The following is a 23,711-nucleotide window of genomic DNA, read 5'->3' on the forward strand; positions in this document are numbered from 1 at the left end:
GGGGTATGGTATGCAAAAATTTGTTAATCCGATAAATCTATCTCTAGAGACTAAAGTTTGAAATGTGTACTGGGGGGTTTTTGGCACGAGAAAACCAAATCCGGCGTTAGTTTTGAGATACAATTAATATTTGACACAGTTTCTTTGAAAAAATCACAAAAAAGTGAATTTGTGTATGGGAGCCATGATATTAAGCTGCCGTAATGACGTGAAACTTTGTACAGGCTATTTTTTACACAATAAAATAACATTCTGAAAGTTTGAAATAATTTCAATCAAAATTAGGAATACCTCCCATACAAATTTCTATGTTGAAGCTAAATTGAAAGATTACGAACTTAGCCGAATTATTAGTCAATTACACAAAGACAAAGTTAATATAACTATTCCAAAATTTGACATTGAATTTGATGTTGAAATGAATGATATTTTGAAAAATGTGGGTATTTTTTCTATTTTGCCACGGTTTTGGTAAAGCATTTTGTTGTTGTTTTTTTACAGTTGAATATGTCTGGAATATTTAGTGACAAAGTAGAGTTGATTGATGTTTCTGAACCTAATGCAAAACTCCATTTGAACAAAGTGAATCAAAAATCGTCCATTGGCATTGACGAAATTAGCACAACAGGAAGTTTCATAAAAGATTTTCGTCGTGGAGGTGAGTTTCTTATTTTATTTTTGAGAATCAAACATTTTCAAATAATATTATATTTTTAGGCTTGCCAAAGCACAAATATGCATCAAAGTTACCTAACATAGTGGATCATCCATTTTTATTTTTGGTTATGCACCGACTTTTTAATAGTATTATCTTCAGTGGTCGATAAGTAAAAAATCAAAATAAGAAAAGCCCATGAAAAAATCTAATACATTATATATGAATAGGCTTCAACTTAAGAAGGTTCAATTTTAGAAGGCCAAGATTTTTTTAAGATTGGAAAGTTTCATTAGAAGGTATGTGTCTAGAGGCGATTCTTCTGATTATCACCAACTAACGGAGCGAAGTGAAATGGAGTTATATTATACAGTGTTGTTCATATTAGTAACTTTGACTTGTATTGATTTTGAAATGAATGAAAATGGCTGATATCTACTGAACATATGAAACAAAAACCTTTCATTTATTTTTTTTTTCTTTACTTATTTGTTTCTAAGTTAATAAGCTTAGGACACCATTTGAATACTAATTTTCTTTTTTAGTTGACGATTTCTCATTTTTTGGTCGCGTTTCTTCTTCTTTTTCAATGCATCGTAAAATAGTTCGGCTCCATTTTCAAGTTCATCCTGTTCAATGTCGTGTTGTACCATTTTCAGTGCGAATAAATTTTTCCCAATTATATCGCGCTGTTCATTAACTGTTTCTTCTAAATCAGTTACCTAAGGGGAGATTCACAAAAGAAAATAATCGAATTAATTTAAAATAATCGAAAAATAATTGTAACGTAAAAAATTAAATCAGTTACCATCTGTTGTATGTGCGGTAAAAGTGTTTGATTCCCGATAATTGGTTTGCGATGTACGCGAAACAAAAATGTAATCACTTTGCACAATAGTTCTGTTTGATCTGTACGTTTTACAATGATTTCAGGTAGAGCCTTGAGCAGTTCACAAACTGAGGTAAACGGTAACAATAGAAGTGCTTCTTCTAAATCGCTAGATTTTATCCGTGAAAGTATTGCAATAATCAAATCCACTGGTGTGCTGACATTATGTGCTCTCATGAGCAATGGAATCGGTTCACCCTTGTCAGCTTCGTTGAAATTTAATAATATTTCCAAAGCATCCATTAACAATTCTACAGCCTGTTCGGCGGCAACAGTTTTACGTGATGGCAAATTTAATGGTGCAACCATGCCAGCCATGACATGCTCTTCGTTTCCTGTGGCTAATTTTTGTTGTTCAATTTCTTCGCGTTCCGTTTCTTGCATATCTTCTAAGACGATCGGTTCATCACTTCGTTCGTACAATCGAATACATTTATCGGAACCAGTACTAACAACGTAATGACCAGTTTTGCTTACATCTAAACAATATGCATGACCCAAATGTGGTGAAACTGATTGAATTTGTACAAACGAGTCTGCGTCCCATTGTTTCACTTTTCCATCTTTGCCACAAGACCAAAACATGTGTGTTTTTGGTATAAATTTAACGCACATCACAGAATCGTCGTGAGCAAATAGAGATTTATGACAATCACCAAAGTCCATTCCCCATATTTTCACATTACGATCTGCTGAACCGGTAACAATTAGCGATGAATCGTCTGAAATATCTAATGACAATACCGATAATTTGTGTCCATATAAAGCCAAGTAGAACTTTAACGTATCCATGAAAAATAGTTTAACGGTTGAGTCCAATAGACCAACCGCTAGAAATTTTCCATTTTTCGATAAACCCACACATTGTACCGTTTCCTCCAATTTAAGAGTATTTTTGTGCAACAGCGAAAGGACTTTTCGATTCGTAGAATTCAATTCCAATTTTTCGTCGTTGTCGTTTTTCTGTTGAACTAAATCGATAAGTTCAAATGACCAGAACTTAACAGTTGCATCTCCACCGGCTGTCACAATACCCGAACCATTTGCTAACAATGCCATTGACCACAATTCTTTTTGATGGGCTGGAATTTCTTCTAAAATTTCTCCGCTTACAACATCAGCAATAAGTAAAACACCATCCATTCGACCGATTAGCACATGACGATCGCCCGGAGCAAAGCAGCAACAAAGTGCATAGCCTGTGTCGGAAATAGTTTGTATCGATCGCATTGATTCGCGATTCCAAAGTTTCAATGAATTTCCATCTGCTGACGCAACAGCAAGCGAATCAGAGCTAAAACAAACCGTGCGCACTTCTGATGCATGACCTTGAATTGTTCGCAAAAGTTCTGGTTCTGATTTCTTTTCTTTAAGATTCATTGCAAACACACGGATTGAATTGTTTGCAAATGTTCCGACCACACGCAAATTATCTCTGGCTCCAATTAAAACATTGATTGATTTCAGTTTGGCTTTTATGTTTATGGCTGGCAATCGTTTAATTTCATCGGTCAATGACACATTGCTCACATCGACATCATCATTTGCATTCTTCTTCAATCGCTTCTTACATCTGCGTGCAGCTTCTTCTTTCGAATAAAATAAAAACGATTCGATTATTTTACTTTTCGTACCATGGAATACCAGAACACGGCCGTTCGGATCGGAAACTAAATTACAAATTCGCCCCCGTGTGTCAGCCCGTTTTATAGAACCGACTAGATTACACCGCAGCGGTAAATGAATTTGATCTTCGGCAATATTTCCGCTAACCGCAGAGTCGCCTGTTTCATTATCTTCATCGTTTGGAATCAATCGGTAGACACTTATGTTGGAATCATCACAACCGGTTACCAAAAAGTCACCACCACGCAGTAAAGCGATTCCCCAAACTTCGGTTGTATAATCAACAATTGTACGAAAACAGCATTGTGTCGCAATGTTCCACATTTTAACTTGTTTATCGGTCGACGATGAAATGAGAATGTTACTTTCCGTATTCTTTTCATAGAAGCAAGCGTCTGTGATAGCACCCGAATGACCAGTTAAACGACATTTTCCAGTTTCAGACACAATATCGATTATCACCAAGTCCGTATCTTGTCCGCCGGATACCAAACGCAGTCCTAATCAAAAGTATTTTCTAATTATTTCTAAATGTTGACAATAGAAAATAGTAGTTCAATTAGTTACCTGACGCATCATAGCGTAGAATTTTTATTCCGCTTCTGTGAAGTGTGAATTGTGGTGGATTCGAATCATCGCCAATCAAAGATTGTAAATTGAATAAACGACAAACACCGTCTGCATAGCCTACTGCCAAATGTAAACGGTCGGGCGATGGACTCAAGGTAGTCACTTCTTCTTTTCCGCGAACAAATTCGAGAACTTTTTCACCTAAACGCAAATCCCATACGAATACCTTTTCCGCTGCACCTACGGCCACATAACGACCATCCACTTTGTCGTATGTTACAAATGATACATTCACATTTGCACTTGCAACTACGTTGCATTGTCCAACGTAATGATAGGCTAAATATTGTTTCGTCAGACCCATGCTAAAAAGAATCAAAAAAAAAAAAAAAAAACAATACATAAATACTTGTACTTTTGACGAAAAAATATTCTGATTGTTTTACCTTCGTCAACTACTTTCAGCAGCAACTGTAAATCAATTGATATCTTCACGAGAATATTGAGTGCACGTGCTGTAACCAAAATATACAATGAATGTCGTAAAACATATTCCTACATGCGACATTTGTCAAATTCCAATTTGGAGCCATTCCAGTGATTTTGACATTTCATTTTATAGCATCGGGTAAGAAATTCAAAACGCTTGTTCGAAAAAAAAAACATCTGTCAAAGAGAAGTGAATTAGAGTTCAGAAATTTTTCTGCATTTCAAAGAACAAACGACCAATTGAAAATTGTGTGAATAAAGTTTAAAAAAAAGAATAAAGGATGTCAGTGAACGAGATGACCGGATGGGATTTGCTGTATGATAGCATCGAAGAAAATTTAAGAACCAAAACAGACATATTAGTGGCAGTAACTCATTTTTATTTGACAATACGGGCTAAATTTCAGTGTGTGGGAAAAGGCGAGGTATGAATGTGTTATTATTCTAACTGGCAAATCATTTGTAATCGAATTATGATAAATATACGAGTATCACTTACAGTCGGCTTTCAACGCGACTCGATTTAAGAAGCGCCATCTCTTTCACGCCAGGTTCTCATATATTTTTTTCTTGCAAAATTGTATAAATTGAATAAGTTTTGCAATAATATTAACGAAAATAATTAATAGAATTTATAATAAATAAAAAAATTGAAAAAACACACAAATATTTTATATTATATGATTCGACAGATATCAATGTTTGACAAATACATATTTTCTCCACGTAACCATCTCTACATGGTCTACAAGTCAAAGCTACATATCATATAATATAAAATATTTGTGTGTTTTTTTCAATTTTTTTTATTTATTATAAATTCTATTAATTATTTTCGTTATTATTATTGCAAAACTTATTCAATTTATACAATTTTGCAATTTTATTTGCAAGAAAAAATATATGAGAACCTGGCGTGAAAGAGATGGCGCTTCTTAAATCGAGTCTCGTTCAAATACATCGTCAATATACAACGCAAGTGATACTCGTAAATATATCCATGAAATGATTTGTTATGAAATATGCAAAAAAATTTTTTTGTTTTTAGCCATTACCTGGCGATAAAGAGAAGAAAGGTCGCAGTTTCTTACCACCGAATTGGAATGCAAACGGCACATTGTATTCCTTAAAATATGTACTTCATGGTAAAATTTACATTTTATTGGGAGCAGTGGAAGGTGACGTACTTTCCCTAACCCTAAATGTAAGATATTTCAAATTTTGTTTCGGTCATATCTCATATGATTGCGTACAGGGGGAGGAAATTTTTTTAAGCCTAGAATATAAAGAGAAGTGTTTTCCTCCTCCTCAGAGGAACAATCCCTGATTTTGACATTTTGCTTAATGTGAAACGTAGTTTTATACATTAAGCTATGGAATAGTAAGATAAATATATATATATATGTATATATATATATATATATATGTTTGTTCAGTGATTTTGGAGAAAACCAGAAAAGATAGAGAGTTCGGGTTTTCGGCATTCGATAGGGCATGAAAAACCCTCCAGACGTATTATTTTCCCCATAAGTGCTCCCCATTTAATTTTTTCATTCATGGACCCTCTTTTTTGGATTCCACTTTGAAAAATATTTCGATTCCACTCACCATTTATTGAGTGGATAACGAATGGATTCGGGTGGAATTATTTTTCTCCGCAACTTTATTGGGTGGATAAAAGATGGAATAAATGAGTTTTACTTCAGTGTTAATTTGATTACTTTGGATCTAGATGAAACTTGTTGAAAAAAAGTTGGAGACACCCGAGGTACCAAATTGTTTTAGATTCCTTATAAAATTACCTTTCGAATGGTATATAAATTATGGAGTTTCCGGCAGGTTTGATGGCGTTTTACGCTGGCCGTTTGGCCGAAATATGAAAAATTGTGAGAAAAATCGGCTTCCGAATCTTATTGCAAGCAACCTAGTTCTATGGTTTTGATGAAACTTTGCCAGACGATAGCTCTTGAAGCTCTCTTTCCAACGGTATATAGCTTATTAGCCAATCGAACTTGTGGATGTGTTTCCCAGGTGGCCGTAGATTGACGCTAGTGATATATCAATGATACCATTGATAGTTCGATATGAATAGCGTGCTATTGGTACATTTTAATATTGTGACAAAAACAATTTTTCTCTTCAATATTTTTCCTTCAAAAATAGACATCTAAAGTATCAATATAGAGCGCCATATTTAATTTTATGTAATTAGTGAAAATATTTTGCAAATTCAACTTTCAAGGGAAATTTTATTGCGGTAAAAATTACATTTTACCATGTGAAACAATTCCCTCATGTTGGAATGGCATTCATTGCAAGCAACCTAGTTCTATGATTTTGATTAAATTTCGCCAGATGATAGCTCCCAAAGTCCTCTTGCTAACGCTATATAGCTTATTAGCCAATCAAACTTGTGAAGAGTTTTAGAATTTCAATTTAACTATGGCATTGACAAAAACCTTAGAGAAAAACGAAATCCATGTGATGCATTTATTAGGTAGTTCTGGACGTTCTCATTTCAGTAATTGAATTGAACGATTTCATCATTTATGGATCATCAGCGCAGCTTCTGAGAAAGCCATCTATCTAATTTATAGGATTTACTAACTTTTTGAAGTGAGAGCCCATAGGTAGTCGTTGAGGCAATATGAGCCAAATATTTGTAAAATCAATTTTCAAGGTGTAATTTATTTTAAAAAAAATTGTGGCAAAAAATTCAAAATATGAATGTCGAGTAGTTTGTTTTTCTTAGTAGTACGGTTCCACGTTTCACATTAAGCTCTACGGCCAAAAACTGGCAGTGTATCATTTTATAGCATCGGGTAAGAAATTCAAAACGCTTGTTCGAAAAAAAAAAAAAACATCTGTCAAAGAGAAGTGAATTAGAGTTCAGAAATTTTTCTGCATTTCAAAGAACAAACGACCAATTGAAAATTGTGTGAATAAAGTTAAAAAAAAGAATAAAGGATGTCAGTGAACGAGATGACTGGATGGGAATTTCTGTATAATAGGATCGAAGAAAATTTAAGAACCAAAACAGACATATTAGTGGCAGTAACTCATTTTTATTTGAGAATGCGGGCTGACTTTCAGTGTGTGGGAATAGGCGAGGTATGAATGTGTTATTATTCTAACTGGCAAATCATTTGTAATCGAATTATGATAAATATATCCATGAAATATGCAAAAAAAATTTTTTTTTTTTAGCCATTACCTGGCGATAAAGAGAAGAAAGGTAGCGGTTTCTTACCACCGAATTGGAATGCAAACGGCACATTGTATTCCTTAAAATATGTACTTCATGGTAGACTTTACATTTTATTGGGAGCAGTGGAAGGTGACGTACTTTCCCTAACCCTAAATGTAAGATATTTCAAAATTTGTTTCGGTCATATCTCATATGATTGCGTACAGGGGGAGGAAAATTTTTTAAGCCTAGAATATAAAGAGAAGTGTTTTCAAATCATTCTTGTACTATAATTGAAGTATGAACTGTCAACAGTATTCCCACAAAAAATTTGGTTGATATCTCTTATAGAGAGTTTTCTACGTTAGTCAATTGGTCAAATATACAATGAATGTCAAAAAACATATTCCTACATGCGACATTTGTCAAATTCCAATTTGGAGCCATTTCAGTGATTTTGACATTTCATTGTATAGCATCGGGTAAAAAATTCAAAACGCTTGTTCGAAAAAAAACATCTGTCAAAGAGAAGTGAATTAGAGTTCAGAAATTTTTCTGCATTTCAAAGAACAAACGACCAATTGAAAATTGTGTGAATAAAGTTAAAAAAAAAGAATAAAGGATGTCAGTGAACGAGATGACTGGATGGGTATTTCTGTATGATAGCATCGAAGAAAATTTAAGAACCAAAACAGACATATTAGTGGCAGTAACTCATTTTTATTTGACAATGCGGGCTGAATTTCAGTGTGTGGGAATAGGCGAGGTATGAATATGTTATCATTCTAACTGGCAAATCATTTGTAATCGAATTATGATAAATATATCCATGAAATATGCAAAAAAAAATGTTTTTGTTTTTAGCCATTACCTGGCGATAAAGAGAAGAGAGGTTGCTGTTACTTACCACCGAATTGGAATGCAAACGGCACATTGTATTCCTTAAAATATGTACTTCATGGTAGAATTTACATTTTATTGGGAGCAGTGGAAGGTGACGTACTTTCCCTAACCCTAAATGTAAGATATTTCAAATTTTGTTTCGGTCATATCTCATATGATTGCGTACAGGGGGAGGAAATTTTTTAAGCCTAGAATATAAAGAGAAGTGTTTTCAAATCATTCTTGTACTATAATTGAAGTATGAACTGTCAAAAGTATTCCCACAAAAAATTTGGTTGATATCTCTTATAGAGAGTTTTCTACGTTAGTCAATTGGTCATCACCTCAAAATCTTTGGAAATTTTTATAAAATCGAGTAGCTCATTTTCCTGTTGAGACATTTTTCATATTTGAAAAGTGGAAATACTAGCTAGAGGCCGGCCCCAACAAATTCAATAGATGGTGAATTTGAATCAATTTGATTCAGGTGGTGACAGTGCTAGTCCAAATATTCACTTGCGAGCTGTCATGCGGAGACAAATTTCCTCGCCAGAAGAAAACAATATTTCACTTCTACTACATAACGCAATCCATACATCTATTGAGCGTGGTACAGACCCAAGACCATAGTATTTTTTGGTGACAAGCCAATCATTAATATACCATTTGTATCCCAGAAACGGAAGTCATATGTTGGAAATCATCTGTTTGGAGGCGACTTTCTACTGATGCCTTGCCACCACTGTATAATAATACATTCTCTTCGCTTTGGTCTTTGATTTGTAGTACTAGAACCAGGCTTCATTACCAACTACTATTGATTTATTCGATACATTCCAGAAGCTTGAGTAATCAATCATAAAGAGAAATGTGATCATCTGTCAAAAAAATATCAAAGGCTTTTCGAATGATCGCGAACAAACGTTCTCTAAGTAACATTTGATATATTGAAGACACTGTCCGCTGTGATTCTGAGGATCGCAGCTAACGTACTATTGTGCATTTGGAATATTTCATGAACTACACTTGGATTTTGACCATCACATCTTGAACTGTTTTCACTATTGTCACAAAAGTGTGAGAGTCAACATTCATCAAGTCTCTGCACAACTATGAAGATTTTTCTTATTCTTTGGCTATGGTATACGATGGAGGAGGGTGACCATAAATTACACGCAAGAAGTGATTGAAATTGTTTGATGCTATACAATCTTTTGTGAGATACCTAATCTCAACATGATTTTGGATTTTTTCAGTTTTTAAAAAAATATCAAAATGACCAAATGTCAAATGTTGAACTTAACAAATGAAGAGAGATATGAACTCATTTTTTGTGGAAATACTGTTGAAAGTTTATACCTCAATTACAGCACAAGAATGATTTGAAAACACTTATCTTTATATGCTAGGCTTAAAAATTTTTCTTCCCCCTGTAGACGTGGTAAACTTCTGATTTCTATTTTCTATATTTTTTTTATTTGAAGGAAAATGAATCTGATTTTAAAAAAACCATTAGTTTTAACGCCACAAATACCGTTGAAAGAATGCAGGGCGATTTAGAAGAACTCATTCCAAGAATTGATGACGTTGTTCGTGAATTGAGAAAATTGGCTAAATCGTTCATATCGCCTCCGCCTTACCGTTCGTATACGAGTGGTGAAGAAGCAATAAACTCTGCAAATAATAGGTATAAAAAAAAATATAAAAAAAAATCGACTTCGTTATATATATATTGTTTAACAAAACAATTGACAAGACCTTGATGTAAGCTTTAACCCTCTAGTACCTTTGGGCTGGGTGTATAAATGATTGTCCAAAGCATATAAATAAAAACAAATGATTCTATTTATGAATTAAAATATATTCAGCAGGGTTCAGACTTTCATTTGCTGGTCATTTGACAAGTGAAAATAAAGCGGTTGTTAATTATAAACACAGATGTACACGAAAACAGAAATTTGACAAAAAAATTATCTCTCTATTCGTTTATAGCAATTTTATAGCAGTTAAAACAATGGATTCGATTGTTCTCCAATTTTGTCAACAGCATTTTTTGAGTAAACTAAGCAAATTTTTGAATTTCGATTATTTTTTTAAGGAATTAATGCATTAGAGGGTTAATTTAGCTAACATTTTTTGGATAATTTAGAATTGCGTATGTCCTTTACAATTATTAAAACTATACTTTCATTTATTAATTTTCATACATTTTCTTGTACACATAATACTTTAACAGCGATAGTTCAGAATAGCATGTATTAGTGCATATATTTAATGAACACTTTCAATGGAGTGAACGAGTGACGAAACCAAAATTTGAAACAAACAATTTCTTATATCAATTTTATGACGAAAATAATTGGTAGATAATTTTTTCAATTCCGTGTAAATATTGGTTGAGTGATATCTCTATGTGAACTCTATTTATATATTTGCTCATAATTTATTCACTCCATTCCAATTGATTTTAATAGTTAAGCTAAAACCCTTTCAGGAATAAGCGATTCATTTAATTCTAAATATGTATATTTTAATTGCAATCAAAATCATTATTGTAACGTCACAATGGAATGAAAAAAAGAGAAAAAAACAATAAAATTCAATGAAATTAGATAAATATGAAAAAAATTGAGATCATTCATAATTATCAATATGCAATAAACTCCACTTACCGAGTACAATTCATACCAAGAGGTAACTCGTACTTCGGCAAGGCCACAATTTAATCAAGCCTAGCGGACTAACAAATAATTGTTATAAACAAATTTCTGAATTATAATTTGATTGAATGATGTTGTATAACAATTGCTTTACAATTTGTATCAATTTCAATTGATTGCATACCTTTGTGGAGGATCAGCTTCGCTGCTGCGATATCACGATGCCATACAGTTGTGAGCGTTGGTTGTGCTCCGGCAGCTCCCTCGATTTTAACGTTTGCAACATTTGGTAGCCATGTTTTGAAGAAGCGTTGCTTCTTTGACACCAAACGACCTGCATTCGGTCCATCTCGAAGAGTTGTAGCAATGACATCGCCCATATCTCGCAACTCACGCCACATTCGTTCAATTGTTCGTCGCATTTGTAGTAATCGTTTGCTCACATTGGTTACAATGAGTGTTGGTAAGCCAACAACAGGATTTGGTACACAACCCACACATGTTACTGTAACCTAACACCCAATTGTGTTAATATGCAAACGCTGCAGTGGAAAAAGAGATTAGAAGAAAACACTTGTGTTCTGTTCAAACGTTGTCATAAGACCTAGATAAGACTGATTTTAATCATAATAGAAAAGTAAAGAATACGTTTACAAATTATTTCAACAGTTTTCACTCAATTTCAGCGTCTGAAGATATCTAGAAAATATCTCAATATAATCTCTGATTCCCACTTTTAATTGAAATAAAAAGTCATAAATATTGTTTCGTTGGTTATTATTTTACATTATTATTTTTTTATTATTCGGCAGAGATAATGTGTTAATTTTCATCGTAATCTTACTTAAAAATAATTTCAATATACTGAATGAAATTTAACTGTAATAAATATTCATTTCGTCTCATCATTGTTTAAAGTATAACGTATTTCAAGAGGACAAGCGATAAACGAAAAACATTTCAGTGAATTGATTTTTTTTCTTCTTTTGTTTGTTTGGTAATGTGCGCAACCGCAATTGAATTCTATTGGTCGAAGCAAATAAGTTTTCAAAAATAGCATGGATCGAGAGTAAATCCAGATAGGAGATGGTAAGTCTGATGACACGTCATATGCTTAAGAATGGTGTCTATGCATTTGTTCGCTGTTATTGTTTGGGAGATAGGTGGTAAATTTTCTTGTTTAAAACAAAAAAAAAATGATTTAATATTCGCTGGGTCGTTTTTCGCCATGTTTTCGAGTATATTCTTCTGCATTCTTTAGAAAACGTTTGTGGTCCTTCAAGAATTCTTCGGCCAAGTCACCACGCAGTGGATGTTCCGGTTCTGGGTCATTAACCAATGCGATCAGTGCTTGAATAACTGTCAAATATAAGGCACAAATATATAAGCTCTATAGACACATAGTCTTTGATATAAAAGTAAACTTACCTTGATCTGTTTTGGTAGCAGGCTTCCAATTTTCCGTTGAGATTATGGGCAAGCACACTTGACCTTTTTCATCGATATTTGGATGATAGATTTTGGTTTTGAAACAAATTTTTGGCGGTTTGAATGGGTATTCAGGAGGAAAGTTGATTTCGATACGAAATGCACCCTTTGCATATGGGGGGTTTTCCTTTAAACAAAGTCCAAATTGAATTTAACAATTATTATAAAATATATTTATTCATATTGCAAAGATCTTTGAATTTCATCATAATGTGAAAATATCTCACACAATGACACACTCATTGTGAACAGAACCAATAATTTTTTTTTTGACATTTGAATGTCGCAAAAAAAACTTACTTTTCAATTCGCAAATTAAAACAATTCAATGATTTTCACCTACCGGAATTATGAGACCAGTCCATGACAGAATGTTTGATTCATCCACTTGAATGTCCCGGAATGACTTTAAGTTTGATGATTTCAAATCACCCAACTCCTGTTGACATTTATACACGTAATATTAATATGATGCATTTATATATGGATGATTGCCAAATAAATGGACGCAAATAAATAAATAGCCTGTTGTGCAGTGCATACAAAATTCACAACATATATAAATAAATGGGAAATGTTGTTAATTTTATTTTGGTTTTGAGATGAAATTAAAACCATACAGTAAAATGACACGAAACAAATTGTTGCACATGAATTGGATTTTTTTGATTGTGTTCAATATATCGTATGATTCTTACCTTTTGTAGACGTTTACTCGCTGCCATTGTAATAAATCTGATGTTTTAAACAAAAAAATATTGCGTATTTAATGCGTTTGTTAATAATTTGGATAACTTTGAAAAGGAAAACAAATTTGTTGAATCGTTTGATTTGATTTTCGCATTTAGTATGTTGCTACTAAAAGTGTGCCGCCATATTAACCAATGAAAATTAGAAATATGTGTAAGTGAAACAGAATCATCTGATTCATAATGCTTCTTGTGAGAGTTTTCGAGAAACAGCAAAACATGTATATATTGTTGTTTGAGTGTTAGTGGTTTTGTGAATTTTCTTTCAGTGTATTTATTCACTGTTGAATATCATCCTCATTGACATTTATGTGTGTGTGTGTGTGATTGGTTTGACATTCGCATTTCGGCGAAATCTGAAATTTATGACAGATTGTATGGGATTTTTCTGAATGTTCAAATATTTCTTTTATGCAAGCGTTATTATCAGAATTATTAATCTCGCTCTCACTTAAGATTTAATAAATATATTAAAACTATTTGGAAAAAAAAATGAGAACAGTACAAATATATTTTATTTCTTTATTTTTTTCTTGGCCATTGCTTTCTTCAAAAAGTTGTAGTTTTTGACAAAACTTTTGTTTGAAGTCTTTGAAATCGCTTTGGATTTCGATGTCAATCCGCTAGTTTTATTACTATTATGATTTTTCTTCAGTTCAAAAATTGAATTCAATCCCGGCAGGTCATCTTTCAACGATGGCACTGAAAATATATTTTTCGGAATCTTTTCAGTATGTGGTTTGACGGCTGCTGGTGTCAATAGGGAACGGACCTCAGATTGCGATGCTAGTAATGTGTCTGGATTTGCATTACGTTTTTGTTTTTTGTTCTTTTGACTTTGCATCCTTGCCTTTTGAGTTACATCCAATTTTTCCATCAGCTTTTGATGTTTCAATGCCATTTTTTCTTTTTTCGTCAAATGCTTTTCGGGTACTGTTTTTGTCTTTTCAATTTGTAATAATTGCTTCGCAGCTACCTCTGTATCGTTTTGTTCAACGGTTCCCGCTTCTTCTTCTTTTGAATTTACCAACTCAGTTGTCGGTTCTGGTTTTTCTTCAAACTTATTAATGCTATCCAACTTGATGGTTATGCCAGCAAAAATATTTTCGACTGCATCCAATTTAAGCGGCAAATGTTTCGATTTCGACGTTTCTTTCTTTTCTGCTTTTGCAGTGCCTTTGTTATCGGCACTGATGTGGAACTTTTGCCGCTCGCGCTTAATTTTACCCATGTTCACGATACCTTGTTTGCCTCACCTATCGAAATAGAAATAAAACAGTTGAATTAATTCATTGCAAATATTTTATTCTAAAACATTAACAAATTGAGTGAGTGCTATTTTTGTTTATTAAGATTTATATTCCGAAATGCAAATAGATGCATTCGTTCCGCCAAAACCGAATGAATTTTTAATTGCTATTCGTTTTGTATTTTCATCGCATTTCCAATTTATTGGCTGACTACGAACAAAATTAATGAATTTGATGTTTTCTGGGACATTTTCCAAGTTTAGAGTTGGTGGAATTTTCGCTTGATTGCACGCAAGTATAGTGAAAATGGCTTCAAGATTTCCAGCAGCACCAAGCAAATGACCATGATGTCCTTTGGTTGATGAAACATGAAGCTTTTCGGTTTGTTCACCAAATAGTTGCCGAATAGCATTTGCTTCAATGGTATCACCAATTGGTGTGCTAGTTGCATGTGCATTCAAAAAACTAACATCGTTTGCAGAAATGTGTGCATCGTTCAATGCATTCTTCATTGCTAAAAATGCACCTTTTCCTTCTGGACTCGGTGACGTAATATGTGATGCATCGCCAGACAGACCATATCCAAGGATTTCAGCCAGTATCGTAGCATTTCTACCCTTGGCATGCTCCAATTCTTCCAATACTAAAATTCCGGCTCCTTCGCCCATTACAAAGCCACTCCGATCACGGTCAAATGGTCTAGATGCGTTCAATGGGCGATCATTGTAGTTTGTAGCCAAGGCTCTTAAACGGCAGAAACCAGCTATCGATAATGGTGTTACACACGCTTCAGCTCCTCCACAGACCATAACATCTGCATCTGAATTACGAATAAATCGCAATGAATCACCAATTGCATGAGCGCCTGTCGCACATGCAGTCGAAACACAATGATTTGGTCCACGAAAACCATATTTTATGCTAATTTGTCCAGCAGCCATGTTCGTCAGAATTTTCGGAACAAAATGTGGACTAACACGATTGTATCCATTGGTCTGTAATGCTTCATATGTTTCGCAAATACTGGCCAAATCGACCATTCCCATTCCCACTGCAACGCCAGTTCGATCTTTCGATTCATCATTATTTGGCTGCCATTTGGCCATCTGTAATGCTTCCTTTGCTACAATTAGAACACACGAGATAAAATTCGATTAGTATTCAATTTCTATGTAGCATTTAGTCTAGCCTTTGGCCTACCTGCCAGCAATGCATATGATGTCGCTGGGGCTATGGACCGTAGTTCACTCTTAGAGAAGTGGTCATGAAGTTTTATTTCATTTTCGTCTATAGTTGCGGCTATTTTACATGGTAGTGCATCATATTTTGGATCTTTCAGTGTTTTTACTCCACAATATCCATTCAATAGGTTTTGCCAGGCTACTTGGACGCTACAACCAATCGGTGAAATCAATCCAACACCAGTAACAACAACGCGACGTCGATTTGAATTAGATTGAGAATATTTTCGCCATACACTGATACGATGCACTTGTAAGTGCTCTAATAAATTGATTGATGTGTTTTTGGCGAAATGATATAAACACCGATCGTAAAACATTCTATTTTCTAGATTTCTATTTTATTTTATGCACTCACTCTGACTTCAAAATAAAAATAGTGATAAAAAAAACAATAATTTACCTTTTGAACCTTTCTAGCTTAATAGCTGTCAGAATATTTCATCGAATGCAAAACAATGTGTTCAATCTGTATTGATAGTGGAATATTTAACCTCAAATATTTTCGCCCGACAAATGGGTAAACGTCAAATTTTTCGCCATAAAATTCGTAGCTTTTTCGTTTGACATTTCTTAATTCATTATGGCGTACAGTGATATGGAATAGCCAACGACTGAACAAAGAGTTTATGATTTCCCACATTTTCTACGTTTATTTTCTTTTAAACTGGTCGTTCAAATTTTATCTTTAATTGTTTTTATACAATGATAATATGATGGTGTGTAAATTGCGTGTGCAAAGAAGCAAAGTGACTTTTATGAAGTAAAAAATTTGATGGCCAACTAATTTTGATAAAAAAAAGAAACAACTGATATGAACATCTACCTAGAAATTGTGTAAAAATTGATGATCCGCAAAGAAAGAAAATAAACACCATGAGCACGAAAACGTTCGACGATCTTTTAATCTTCGGTTATGCATGTAAAATATTTCGTGACGATGAAAAAGCGCTACACATTGATCAAGGGAGACATTTAATACCATGGATGGGCGATAACACCCTCAAAATCGACAGGTTAATAATTTTTAATCCAATTTGATAAATAATATCTCTTAATTTAACTGTTCATGGCAAAAATTGACTTTAAATTTAATCGCAAATGCGATGCATATGATTTGCGATGCAGCGAATACCGAAAGACATTACCTTAAATCACATTTTCATCGATATATAATTGCACATCAAATGCAACAACGAATCGTCACAAACGTAAACAAACGAGAACAATGTCCTATCTCTTATGAAAGACCACAAGGGAAAATAAGGGAAAATGTGATGATCTATGACGTTGGTAAACCGAACAATAATGCGGTTGCGACTGGACAATGGATGTTTAAATTGATTTCAATGGTGTTGTTGTGATTTAGTGAATCATTTAAATTAGATCTTCTTTCTAGCGCGCATTAAATAGCATCCACAGTATCTCATTCCCAAATCAACAGTGATATCAACAAGCTGGATTGGTATGTATAGAAAGACCAGAATCACAAATAAAATTACTGATACAGTGAAAAAATGGCATATCTCTCAATCTTTGCGAGAAAGAGAGATAGAGAGAAAACCAAAGAATGAGAGAAAAAAAATGAAATGAATGAGAAATGGTTTTAAAATCAAGCCAAGCATTTTAAACCAAATAAGAATAGTTGAACGAGGAGAGGTAACATTTACAAACAAAACAAAAAAAAAAATCATATTTTTTTTCAATTCCTTTATTTGTTGTAATTATTATTTATATCTTTCTTTTGAAATTACCCCATTATAACCCATTGGCAGTCTCAGATCAAATCTGGGACACATTTCAGATTACACAAAACGTATAGACAACGCAGGCACTAATCTTGTTTTTGTTCTTTTTTCATTTTTTTCCCATTTCGTTTGTGGGCTCAAAAAATCGTTCCAATGCTGCGCCGTCTATAAATCTGCACGAGAACAGATACGATGTTCGGGCAACACTGAGTGATATCAATCAATATGAAGCACCGCCGGGTGGATATGACAGAATGGCGTATCTTAGTCCGATGGAACAAAGGGCAGAACAACTCTGTGAGGAAGAAAGATATTTCAGCTTATACAATAACGATTTTGAGGAAGAATTATATAAAGGTAAAAAATAGATAACGCAACACACAGCGCAGAAATCATAATGAAATTGCTTTAAATTCAACAGAGGAGAATCAAAAGAGACAACAAACCGGAACCGGATATGGTCAAGTTGGTTTCAGTTACGATCAATCATCGTCATCGCAGCAGAATTCGATCGAGGATGCATCAAAAGCAGACAGCGAAAATAAAGAGCCCGATGAAGTTTACGTACCGCATCCACGGTTTTATCTTCCACCCGATATGGAAATCGTATGTCAATTTCCTTTCGCCCATTTAACTTTTATAAAACATTTTCGAAACAAATTTGTTTGTCTTCATTTCAGCCGACAACCACAAAAGTGCAAGCAATAATTGAAAAAACCGCCCGATTTATAAGTGAACAGGGACCTCAAATGGAGATTCTTATAAAAGCAAAGCAAGCAAACAATCCTCTGTTCGATTTTCTAAATCAAAATGGCCGATTGAATGCATTTTATAAACATTCTCTGCAAGCGATGAAAGATGGAAATTATCCCACAGACACTGATCAAACTGAAAATGCCTATCCATCAACTCCGCCCGAAACAACCGGATCGATGTATCAAAACTATTATTCGGCCAATCAATCAATGGTAAATTCAATTAAATTCATTCAATATAAAATCATAAATGAATCATTTGTCTTTCATTCTTTTTAAACTCAAGATTCAAGTGCCTTCTATCAAGTACAAGCCATCGGCCGATTGTGCTTACACCCAATTAATTAGTAAAATTAAAGGAGTACCAATAAGTGAAGCTACTTCTGCACCCGAAGAGAAAACAACAACTGTACAGCAAAATAGCCAACAAACGGAAAACAAACCTGTGGCACCAACAGTTGAAGTTAAAAAAATTTCCAGCGGACTTATGTTGGCTCAATATTACAATTCGGATAGCGAAAATGAAGAAGACAATAACGATGAGAATAATCAAGTTGAAAGCAACGGCAAAACTGTATTAAATAATAATTCATCATCAAAAATATTTGAGAGTAATGAAAATGCATTGCCACCGGGAATAATGGTACCACCACCAGAGCTTCGATTAATCATCGAAAAAACTGCATTATATGTCCTCAAAAATGGGAAAGATTTTGAAGATATTCTCCGGGCAAAAAATGAACAGCGCTTCTCTTTTCTTCAATATAAGGATCCGTATCATAAATTCTATACTTTCAAGGTAACGGGTGCTATTTCTCCTGGCCCAGCCGATGTCATACGATTGGGCAATGAAAAGAGACAAGAACCGAAACCTCTTGGTGAGTAGCAATAATTCAAGTTTAATTCAAGCTCACACATGTCAAAGCATTCTTAATTTTTGTTTTCTTCATTTCAGCACCGGTCTCATTTTCAATAAAATCGAAGGAATATTCGACACCAGCAACGCTTAAGCCAGCCCTAACCTTGGAGCATAGTAGCGACGAAGAACCGCAACAGTCACCAAGTAATGCCCAGAGTTCGCTAAGCAATGAGGTTGTACAGACTAACTTACCTCCACAAGTGCCAAAATCACAGAATGGCGATGATCAGACTTCAAATGAAGTTGAACTCACTGATTCATTTATTCGGGATGTAATATTGGAACAACAAAATCAGGATGAAAGAAAACAAGCCAAACGAGGTAAGAACAAGCTTCAATGAGAAATAATATATTCACATTATCTATATGGATAATTTATTTTACAGCGGAAGAGAAGGTGAAAGATCGTTTAGCACAATTAGCTAGAGAAAAATTGGGCATTTTGTCGAAGGAAAAGCAGTTGCAATTAGAACGAAAGAGGCGCGCAATGGCTTTTCTCAATCAAATAAATGGTAAATAATTTATACATATTTCATATTCCTTTCTTTGTAACTTTATTGAATATTTCGATTTGCGCAGGCGATGAAAATCCTGGCTCGGGCAAAATCGAAAAGAAACCCGATTCGGCTACAGAAACTAAAGTATCTTCGACTAATTCAAAAACTGTTGATTACGCATCAGATAGCAGTGACTCTGTAACTTTTGTAATGGAATCATCACCAGCACCAAGTGTTTCTCAAACAACGCAAAAGGCTCGTAACAGAACCACCAACTCAAGTGAAAGCGATGATGTGATTGAAATTAATCCAAAATCAAGATCTCGTTCACGAGATCGATCGAGGTAAAAGAAACCATAATCCAATTCATTATTCTTATGTTTATGATGCATGCAGTCAGTGCAATTTTAAACAACCAGCCAATTTTATCTAAATAGGTCAAAGTCAAAACATTCTCGCCACAAAAGTAAACGAGATAAAAAGTCAAAGCGTTCGCGTTCTTCATCTCGAAGCAGGTCTCGGTCTCGAAAATCAAGCCGATATAGTAGGAGCAACAGTCGTGATTACAAACGGAAGAAAAAGAGATCGACATCAAAAGGAAGGAAACATCGTTATTACAAAGATTAAATTTTAACATATTTTTATCATTGTTCGCATATATGAATGAGACATTTAATTAAAAAAATTGTATAAATGAATATAAATATGTGGTTTATCTACTAATAAGTAATCTATATATCCTTTCCATTTGGCTTGTACCAATACGAGCAGAATAATATTTATGGAGCAACAAAAAGGCAAAGTACAACATTGCACTTCATGACTATTCGATGATATTTGCACGAGGGAACCAAATATAGTGACTTTTAATCTTGCTTTTAATATGTTAATTCTTTTTTTGTCTTTATTTTCCATTCATATTTCGTGGTGTATTAACGTATTTCATACTAACTTGATAAAAGATTGTAGCATAGATCCTGTAGTTGACACGAAAGGGGGGAGCGATTTAAAGAATTGCGTGTTAATTTGCTTGTGAACAAATCCACAGAAAAAAGGGTTTTGCATTCTACTCGAATCAAAATTGGTTATGGGGGAGGGAAATCTTGGCCGAAAAACGCCCATGGTCAAAATTGAAAAAACTATCGCATTTCATAGAATATTAAATAAAAAGAGGTTTTCACAAGTTGGCATATGTTTTAGAGGGGTTTGACCAAAATCACAGAGGGAGTAATTGCTCAGGAGGGGTTGTTTTGTACATTGCCCCCCCTGCTGATCAGAATCTTTGAGCTGCGGGGTAGATTATTTTCTTATCAAAATCGCAACTTACGTATTTTGAATTTTAAAAAAATATTTATTGTAAAAATTTTCCTATGCAAATATTTTTTCCATTGTGATTATAATTATCAATCGTTTCCATAAAGCATGAACTCACGTGTCCATTGATAACACTTTTAACTTGTAAACATTTTTAAACCCACGGTCCTTCGGAAATTCATTCAGTTTCAGAGGTTGATCGACACAGATCACTACTGTTAAATTTCGTTTGTACAAATAAACTTTCGATTGAAAATGAAGTTCACTGAAAAGGTATTAGCAAATTGTGTGGCTTTTCGTTTTTCTTCAAGTTTTTTATTCGGATATTTTGAGTTTGAAAAAAAAAGAGAAAAAAAAAGAAACTAAAACTCTTAAAACAAATTAACAGCAATCCGTCAGCATCCTGGATCCTTCTGAAATTTTTCGTCCAGATATAGCCTCTTATGCGGATAAAGATGTTAAAGATTTTCGCATCTATACCGTCGACGAAAATGATCCAATAAAGGATCGCGTTTTTCAAACATACAAGGCAATGCACACAAATCAGACAGTTGATTTTGTCCAAGGTACACAAATTATTTATAGTCATTTGTCCAACAAAGTTCTCTGACCAATAGCATAAAATTTAAAATGTAGTTCAAAGAAAAGGTTCAATTATTTCTCGATGTGTGTTTTTGATTTCAATATAGTGAAATACCTGCCTGCACTTTGTGCCGTTTGCTCATAAGAGAGGTAGAAACCCATGTGAAAAATTTCTGACTGAAAAAATACAACTTAAATTAGCTTCAATCACAGTTGGCTAAAGCCAAAAACGTCCCAAATTAATCGTCTGTTTAAATTCATGTCTGTTTAAGTCATCTTGTTGAACGATTTTAGTCAGAAAATTCAGTTTCAGTTGATTTTAGCTAACCAGTCAATCAGTCACTATTTTTCCACGCGGGAACGAAAACATTTTCGGTTAGGTCACAAATATAACTGAACACTTTTATCTTCAATTACAATAAACTGCTAAAATAAATGTATACAATTCATAAATAAGAAAATCAGATACATCATAAAGTTTGTTCGTTTAAAAATTCCATTTCAATTAATAAGCCAAAAATATCTATTGGAATTTGCTTTATAATTTTTTTAAAGTCTATTTCAACAATACATGATAGTCAAAATTTTATTCATATTACGTATAATCAATATTTTGGCTGTTGTCAGTTATGTGTTAAGTTCGTGCATCATGGGGTTATCATCATTGACGTAAACTAATTTCAATTTTTTTCTTAATTTTGGGTTTAAAAGGTCGTCATAAAGTGTGGTGTCAATTCAACCATTTCACAGCAACGTAAGTAATTATTGACTTTTTTTGAATATTCACGATAAATATAAGCGATTATTATTTCTCATTCAACAGAATCCGCGAAGCTTTAGAAAAACTCAATGAATTAGTTGATGAATCTGATCCCGATATATCTCTACCAAATATATTTCATGCTTTTCAAACTGCTGAACGAGCACGTGCTGAATATCCCCAATACGACTGGCTTCATCTCACCGGCCTTATTCATGATTTGGGCAAAGTGATGGCTTTTTATGATGAACCACAATGGGCTGTTGTAGGCGACACGTTCCCAGTTGGATGTGAATGGGCTAAAAGTATTGTATTTCGCAATGAAACTTTTGAAGAAAATCCGGACGGAAAAAATCCGCAATATAGTACAAAACTTGGGATTTACGCTGAAAAATGTGGAATTGAACAGCTGATGATGTCATGGGGCCATGATGTGAGTGTTTGATTTTTTTTTAGAATTCACCTGTTAATCTATCTTTTTTTCATAAGGAATACCTTTATCGGTGTCTAACACATAACAAAAGTACATTACCGAAAGAAGCATTACAAATTATTCGTTACCATTCATTTTATCCATGGCACACCGGTTAGTAAAGATCAATTGGTAACAAAAATGACAAAGAAATAACAACTCTTATTTTCCATTTAACAGACGGTGATTATAAACATTTCGAAATAGAATCTGACGAAAATATTAAGAACTGGGTTAACACTTTCAAGTACGTATAAATGTTGTTGATACAAGTATACTTGACAAAATCGAAAAAATCTTGTTTCTTTTTTTGGATTGTCCTCTTTATATTATTGTCATTTAACGAGGAAAACAAATCGAAACTATATTTTTTTTCATGAAGAAAAACGCATCATCAGTATGCTTCGTTTGTGATTTAAAAAAAAAACGATAAGAGTACCGTTGCGATAAAATTGAGACACGCATTGATCTATTTTTTAATTTTTCGTTTATTTCAGTCGGTACGATCTTTATACAAAATCAGAAAAGGTGCCCAATATTGATGAGCTCTGGCCTTATTATCAATCTTTGATTGATAAATACTGCCCTGGCACATTGGAATTTTAAACATTTATTTTTGTTGTTTTACAATTAAGTTTCACTGTTTTTTTGCGAATTTATTATGTCCCCTTGAGAGAAATTATCAAAAGTAGATTATTCACCTGCAATATTATACAAGATATTATATAATCTTTAACCTTTATAATCATTATATTTTCAAATGGACTAGAAATAAATATATCACTATCAAAGAAAGAAACAAAACAGTTTTTTTTAAACACAAAAACATCGAAAGTGATATCACATATCGTAGTAATTCGTCCTCAAAAAAAGTTTCGCTTAAATGTTGTAGTTCACGATTTCCTGTAAACAAACAAAACGCCGACACCGTAAACAAAAAAATATTATCAAAAAATCGGCTTTTTGAATAGCTGGGTT

The 23,711-nt window shown here is 33.7% G+C and overlaps 7 protein-coding genes across 11 annotated transcripts; 3 read left to right on the forward strand and 4 right to left on the reverse strand.

Moving 5' to 3' along the window:
* Window positions 1–1,084: 1,084 nt before the first annotated feature.
* On the reverse strand, window positions 1,085–4,316 carry LOC116342322 (WD repeat-containing protein 3). The gene is made up of 4 exons (XM_031769871.1): window positions 4,187–4,316; window positions 3,738–4,105; window positions 1,464–3,670; window positions 1,085–1,377 (listed from the first exon to the last, which is right to left on the reverse strand). Exons 2-4 carry the CDS (start codon window positions 4,102–4,104, stop codon window positions 1,165–1,167), a joined length of 2,787 nt encoding a protein of 928 aa, XP_031625731.1. The 5' UTR covers window position 4,105; window positions 4,187–4,316; the 3' UTR covers window positions 1,085–1,164.
* A 43-nt stretch (window positions 4,317–4,359) lies between these two features.
* Window positions 4,360–11,556, forward strand: LOC116342323 (proteasome inhibitor PI31 subunit-like). Of its 3 annotated transcripts, XM_031769872.1 has the most exons (6): window positions 4,363–4,654; window positions 5,278–5,433; window positions 7,437–7,592; window positions 8,281–8,436; window positions 9,783–9,985; window positions 10,291–11,549. In XM_031769872.1, exons 1-6 carry the CDS (start codon window positions 4,511–4,513, stop codon window positions 10,409–10,411), a joined length of 936 nt encoding a protein of 311 aa, XP_031625732.1. In that variant the 5' UTR covers window positions 4,363–4,510; the 3' UTR covers window positions 10,412–11,549. The 3 variants fall into 3 exon arrangements, with proteins under 3 accessions (XP_031625735.1, XP_031625732.1, XP_031625733.1); XM_031769875.1 differs by lacking the exon at window positions 8,281–8,436 and having other exon boundaries at window positions 4,360–4,654; window positions 10,291–11,556; XM_031769873.1 differs by lacking the exons at window positions 4,363–4,654; window positions 5,278–5,433 and adding an exon at window positions 5,445–7,340.
* A 162-nt stretch (window positions 11,557–11,718) lies between these two features.
* LOC116342362 (ubiquitin-conjugating enzyme E2 L3) lies at window positions 11,719–13,345 on the reverse strand. The gene is made up of 4 exons (XM_031769933.1): window positions 13,145–13,345; window positions 12,790–12,885; window positions 12,387–12,573; window positions 11,719–12,317 (listed from the first exon to the last, which is right to left on the reverse strand). The coding sequence occupies exons 1-4, from the start codon at window positions 13,169–13,171 to the stop codon at window positions 12,160–12,162; spliced, it is 468 nt and encodes a 155-aa protein (XP_031625793.1). The 5' UTR covers window positions 13,172–13,345; the 3' UTR covers window positions 11,719–12,159.
* A 347-nt stretch (window positions 13,346–13,692) lies between these two features.
* LOC116342329 lies at window positions 13,693–16,178 on the reverse strand. The gene is made up of 2 exons (XM_031769883.1): window positions 16,090–16,178; window positions 13,693–14,451 (listed from the first exon to the last, which is right to left on the reverse strand). Exon 2 carries the CDS (start codon window positions 14,424–14,426, stop codon window positions 13,710–13,712), a length of 717 nt encoding a protein of 238 aa, XP_031625743.1. The 5' UTR covers window positions 14,427–14,451; window positions 16,090–16,178; the 3' UTR covers window positions 13,693–13,709.
* LOC116342328 (3-oxoacyl-[acyl-carrier-protein] synthase, mitochondrial) lies at window positions 14,480–16,080 on the reverse strand. Its single transcript, XM_031769882.1, has 2 exons — window positions 15,646–16,080; window positions 14,480–15,568 (listed from the first exon to the last, which is right to left on the reverse strand). The coding sequence occupies exons 1-2, from the start codon at window positions 16,004–16,006 to the stop codon at window positions 14,544–14,546; spliced, it is 1,386 nt and encodes a 461-aa protein (XP_031625742.1). The 5' UTR covers window positions 16,007–16,080; the 3' UTR covers window positions 14,480–14,543.
* Window positions 16,179–16,258: 80 nt separating the features above from the next.
* On the forward strand, window positions 16,259–20,309 carry LOC116342327 (protein suppressor of white apricot). Of its 3 annotated transcripts, XM_031769881.1 has the most exons (10): window positions 16,684–16,702; window positions 17,086–17,151; window positions 17,622–17,791; window positions 17,856–18,040; window positions 18,115–18,402; window positions 18,476–19,067; window positions 19,145–19,429; window positions 19,495–19,620; window positions 19,688–19,949; window positions 20,043–20,309. In XM_031769881.1, the coding sequence occupies exons 3-10, from the start codon at window positions 17,689–17,691 to the stop codon at window positions 20,230–20,232; spliced, it is 2,031 nt and encodes a 676-aa protein (XP_031625741.1). In that variant the 5' UTR covers window positions 16,684–16,702; window positions 17,086–17,151; window positions 17,622–17,688; the 3' UTR covers window positions 20,233–20,309. The 3 variants fall into 3 exon arrangements, with proteins under 3 accessions (XP_031625739.1, XP_031625740.1, XP_031625741.1); XM_031769879.1 differs by lacking the exon at window positions 17,086–17,151 and having other exon boundaries at window positions 16,259–16,702; XM_031769880.1 differs by having other exon boundaries at window positions 16,584–17,151.
* Window positions 20,310–21,060: 751 nt separating this feature from the next.
* Window positions 21,061–23,502, forward strand: LOC116342674 (inositol oxygenase). The gene is made up of 7 exons (XM_031770374.1): window positions 21,061–21,192; window positions 21,308–21,485; window positions 22,213–22,255; window positions 22,325–22,694; window positions 22,751–22,847; window positions 22,914–22,980; window positions 23,231–23,502. Exons 1-7 carry the CDS (start codon window positions 21,175–21,177, stop codon window positions 23,337–23,339), a joined length of 882 nt encoding a protein of 293 aa, XP_031626234.1. The 5' UTR covers window positions 21,061–21,174; the 3' UTR covers window positions 23,340–23,502.
* The last annotated feature ends 209 nt before the right edge of the window (window positions 23,503–23,711 follow it).

This window comes from Contarinia nasturtii, unplaced genomic scaffold (assembly GCF_009176525.2).
Source record: "Contarinia nasturtii isolate CC-2019 unplaced genomic scaffold, AAFC_CNas_1.1 Cnas_scaffold_864, whole genome shotgun sequence".
In the NCBI taxonomy this organism is placed as follows: Eukaryota; Metazoa; Arthropoda; class Insecta; order Diptera; family Cecidomyiidae; genus Contarinia; species Contarinia nasturtii.

What these genes read in the sequence shown, in the direction of transcription:
- LOC116342323 (XM_031769872.1), top strand. Translation starts at nt 4,511, where the DNA reads ATGTCAGTGAACGAGATGACCGGATGGGATTTGCTGTATGATAGCATC. An exon ending in AGTGTGTGGGAAAAGGCGAG is followed by an intron (nt 4,655 to 5,277) that starts GTATGAATGTGT and finishes TTTTGTTTTTAG; the next exon opens with CCATTACCTGGCGATAAAGA. An exon ending in ATAAACTCTGCAAATAATAG is followed by an intron (nt 9,986 to 10,290) that starts GTATAAAAAAAA and finishes ATTCGTTTATAG; the next exon opens with CAATTTTATAGCAGTTAAAA.
- LOC116342322 (XM_031769871.1), bottom strand. Translation starts at nt 4,104, where the DNA reads ATGGGTCTGACGAAACAATATTTAGCCTATCATTACGTTGGACAATGC. An exon ending in TCTACGCTATGATGCGTCAG is followed by an intron (nt 3,671 to 3,737) that starts GTAACTAATTGA and finishes ACTTTTGATTAG; the next exon opens with GACTGCGTTTGGTATCCGGC. An exon ending in TACCGCACATACAACAGATG is followed by an intron (nt 1,378 to 1,463) that starts GTAACTGATTTA and finishes ATCTCCCCTTAG; the next exon opens with GTAACTGATTTAGAAGAAAC.
- LOC116342327 (XM_031769879.1), top strand. Translation starts at nt 16,563, where the DNA reads ATGAGCACGAAAACGTTCGACGATCTTTTAATCTTCGGTTATGCATGT. An exon ending in TTTTCTCAATCAAATAAATG is followed by an intron (nt 19,621 to 19,687) that starts GTAAATAATTTA and finishes CGATTTGCGCAG; the next exon opens with GCGATGAAAATCCTGGCTCG. An exon ending in CGTTCACGAGATCGATCGAG is followed by an intron (nt 19,950 to 20,042) that starts GTAAAAGAAACC and finishes TTATCTAAATAG; the next exon opens with GTCAAAGTCAAAACATTCTC.
- LOC116342362 (XM_031769933.1), bottom strand. Translation starts at nt 13,171, where the DNA reads ATGGCAGCGAGTAAACGTCTACAAAAG. An exon ending in CGAGTAAACGTCTACAAAAG is followed by an intron (nt 12,886 to 13,144) that starts GTAAGAATCATA and finishes AAATGTCAACAG; the next exon opens with GAGTTGGGTGATTTGAAATC. An exon ending in TGCTACCAAAACAGATCAAG is followed by an intron (nt 12,318 to 12,386) that starts GTAAGTTTACTT and finishes TATATTTGACAG; the next exon opens with TTATTCAAGCACTGATCGCA.
- LOC116342329 (XM_031769883.1), bottom strand. Translation starts at nt 14,426, where the DNA reads ATGGGTAAAATTAAGCGCGAGCGGCAAAAGTTCCACATCAGTGCCGAT.
- LOC116342328 (XM_031769882.1), bottom strand. Translation starts at nt 16,006, where the DNA reads ATGTTTTACGATCGGTGTTTATATCATTTCGCCAAAAACACATCAATC. An exon ending in ATCATATGCATTGCTGGCAG is followed by an intron (nt 15,569 to 15,645) that starts GTAGGCCAAAGG and finishes TTCTAATTGTAG; the next exon opens with CAAAGGAAGCATTACAGATG.
- LOC116342674 (XM_031770374.1), top strand. An exon ending in TGATGTCATGGGGCCATGAT is followed by an intron (nt 22,695 to 22,750) that starts GTGAGTGTTTGA and finishes TTTTTTCATAAG; the next exon opens with GAATACCTTTATCGGTGTCT. An exon ending in AACTGGGTTAACACTTTCAA is followed by an intron (nt 22,981 to 23,230) that starts GTACGTATAAAT and finishes CGTTTATTTCAG; the next exon opens with TCGGTACGATCTTTATACAA.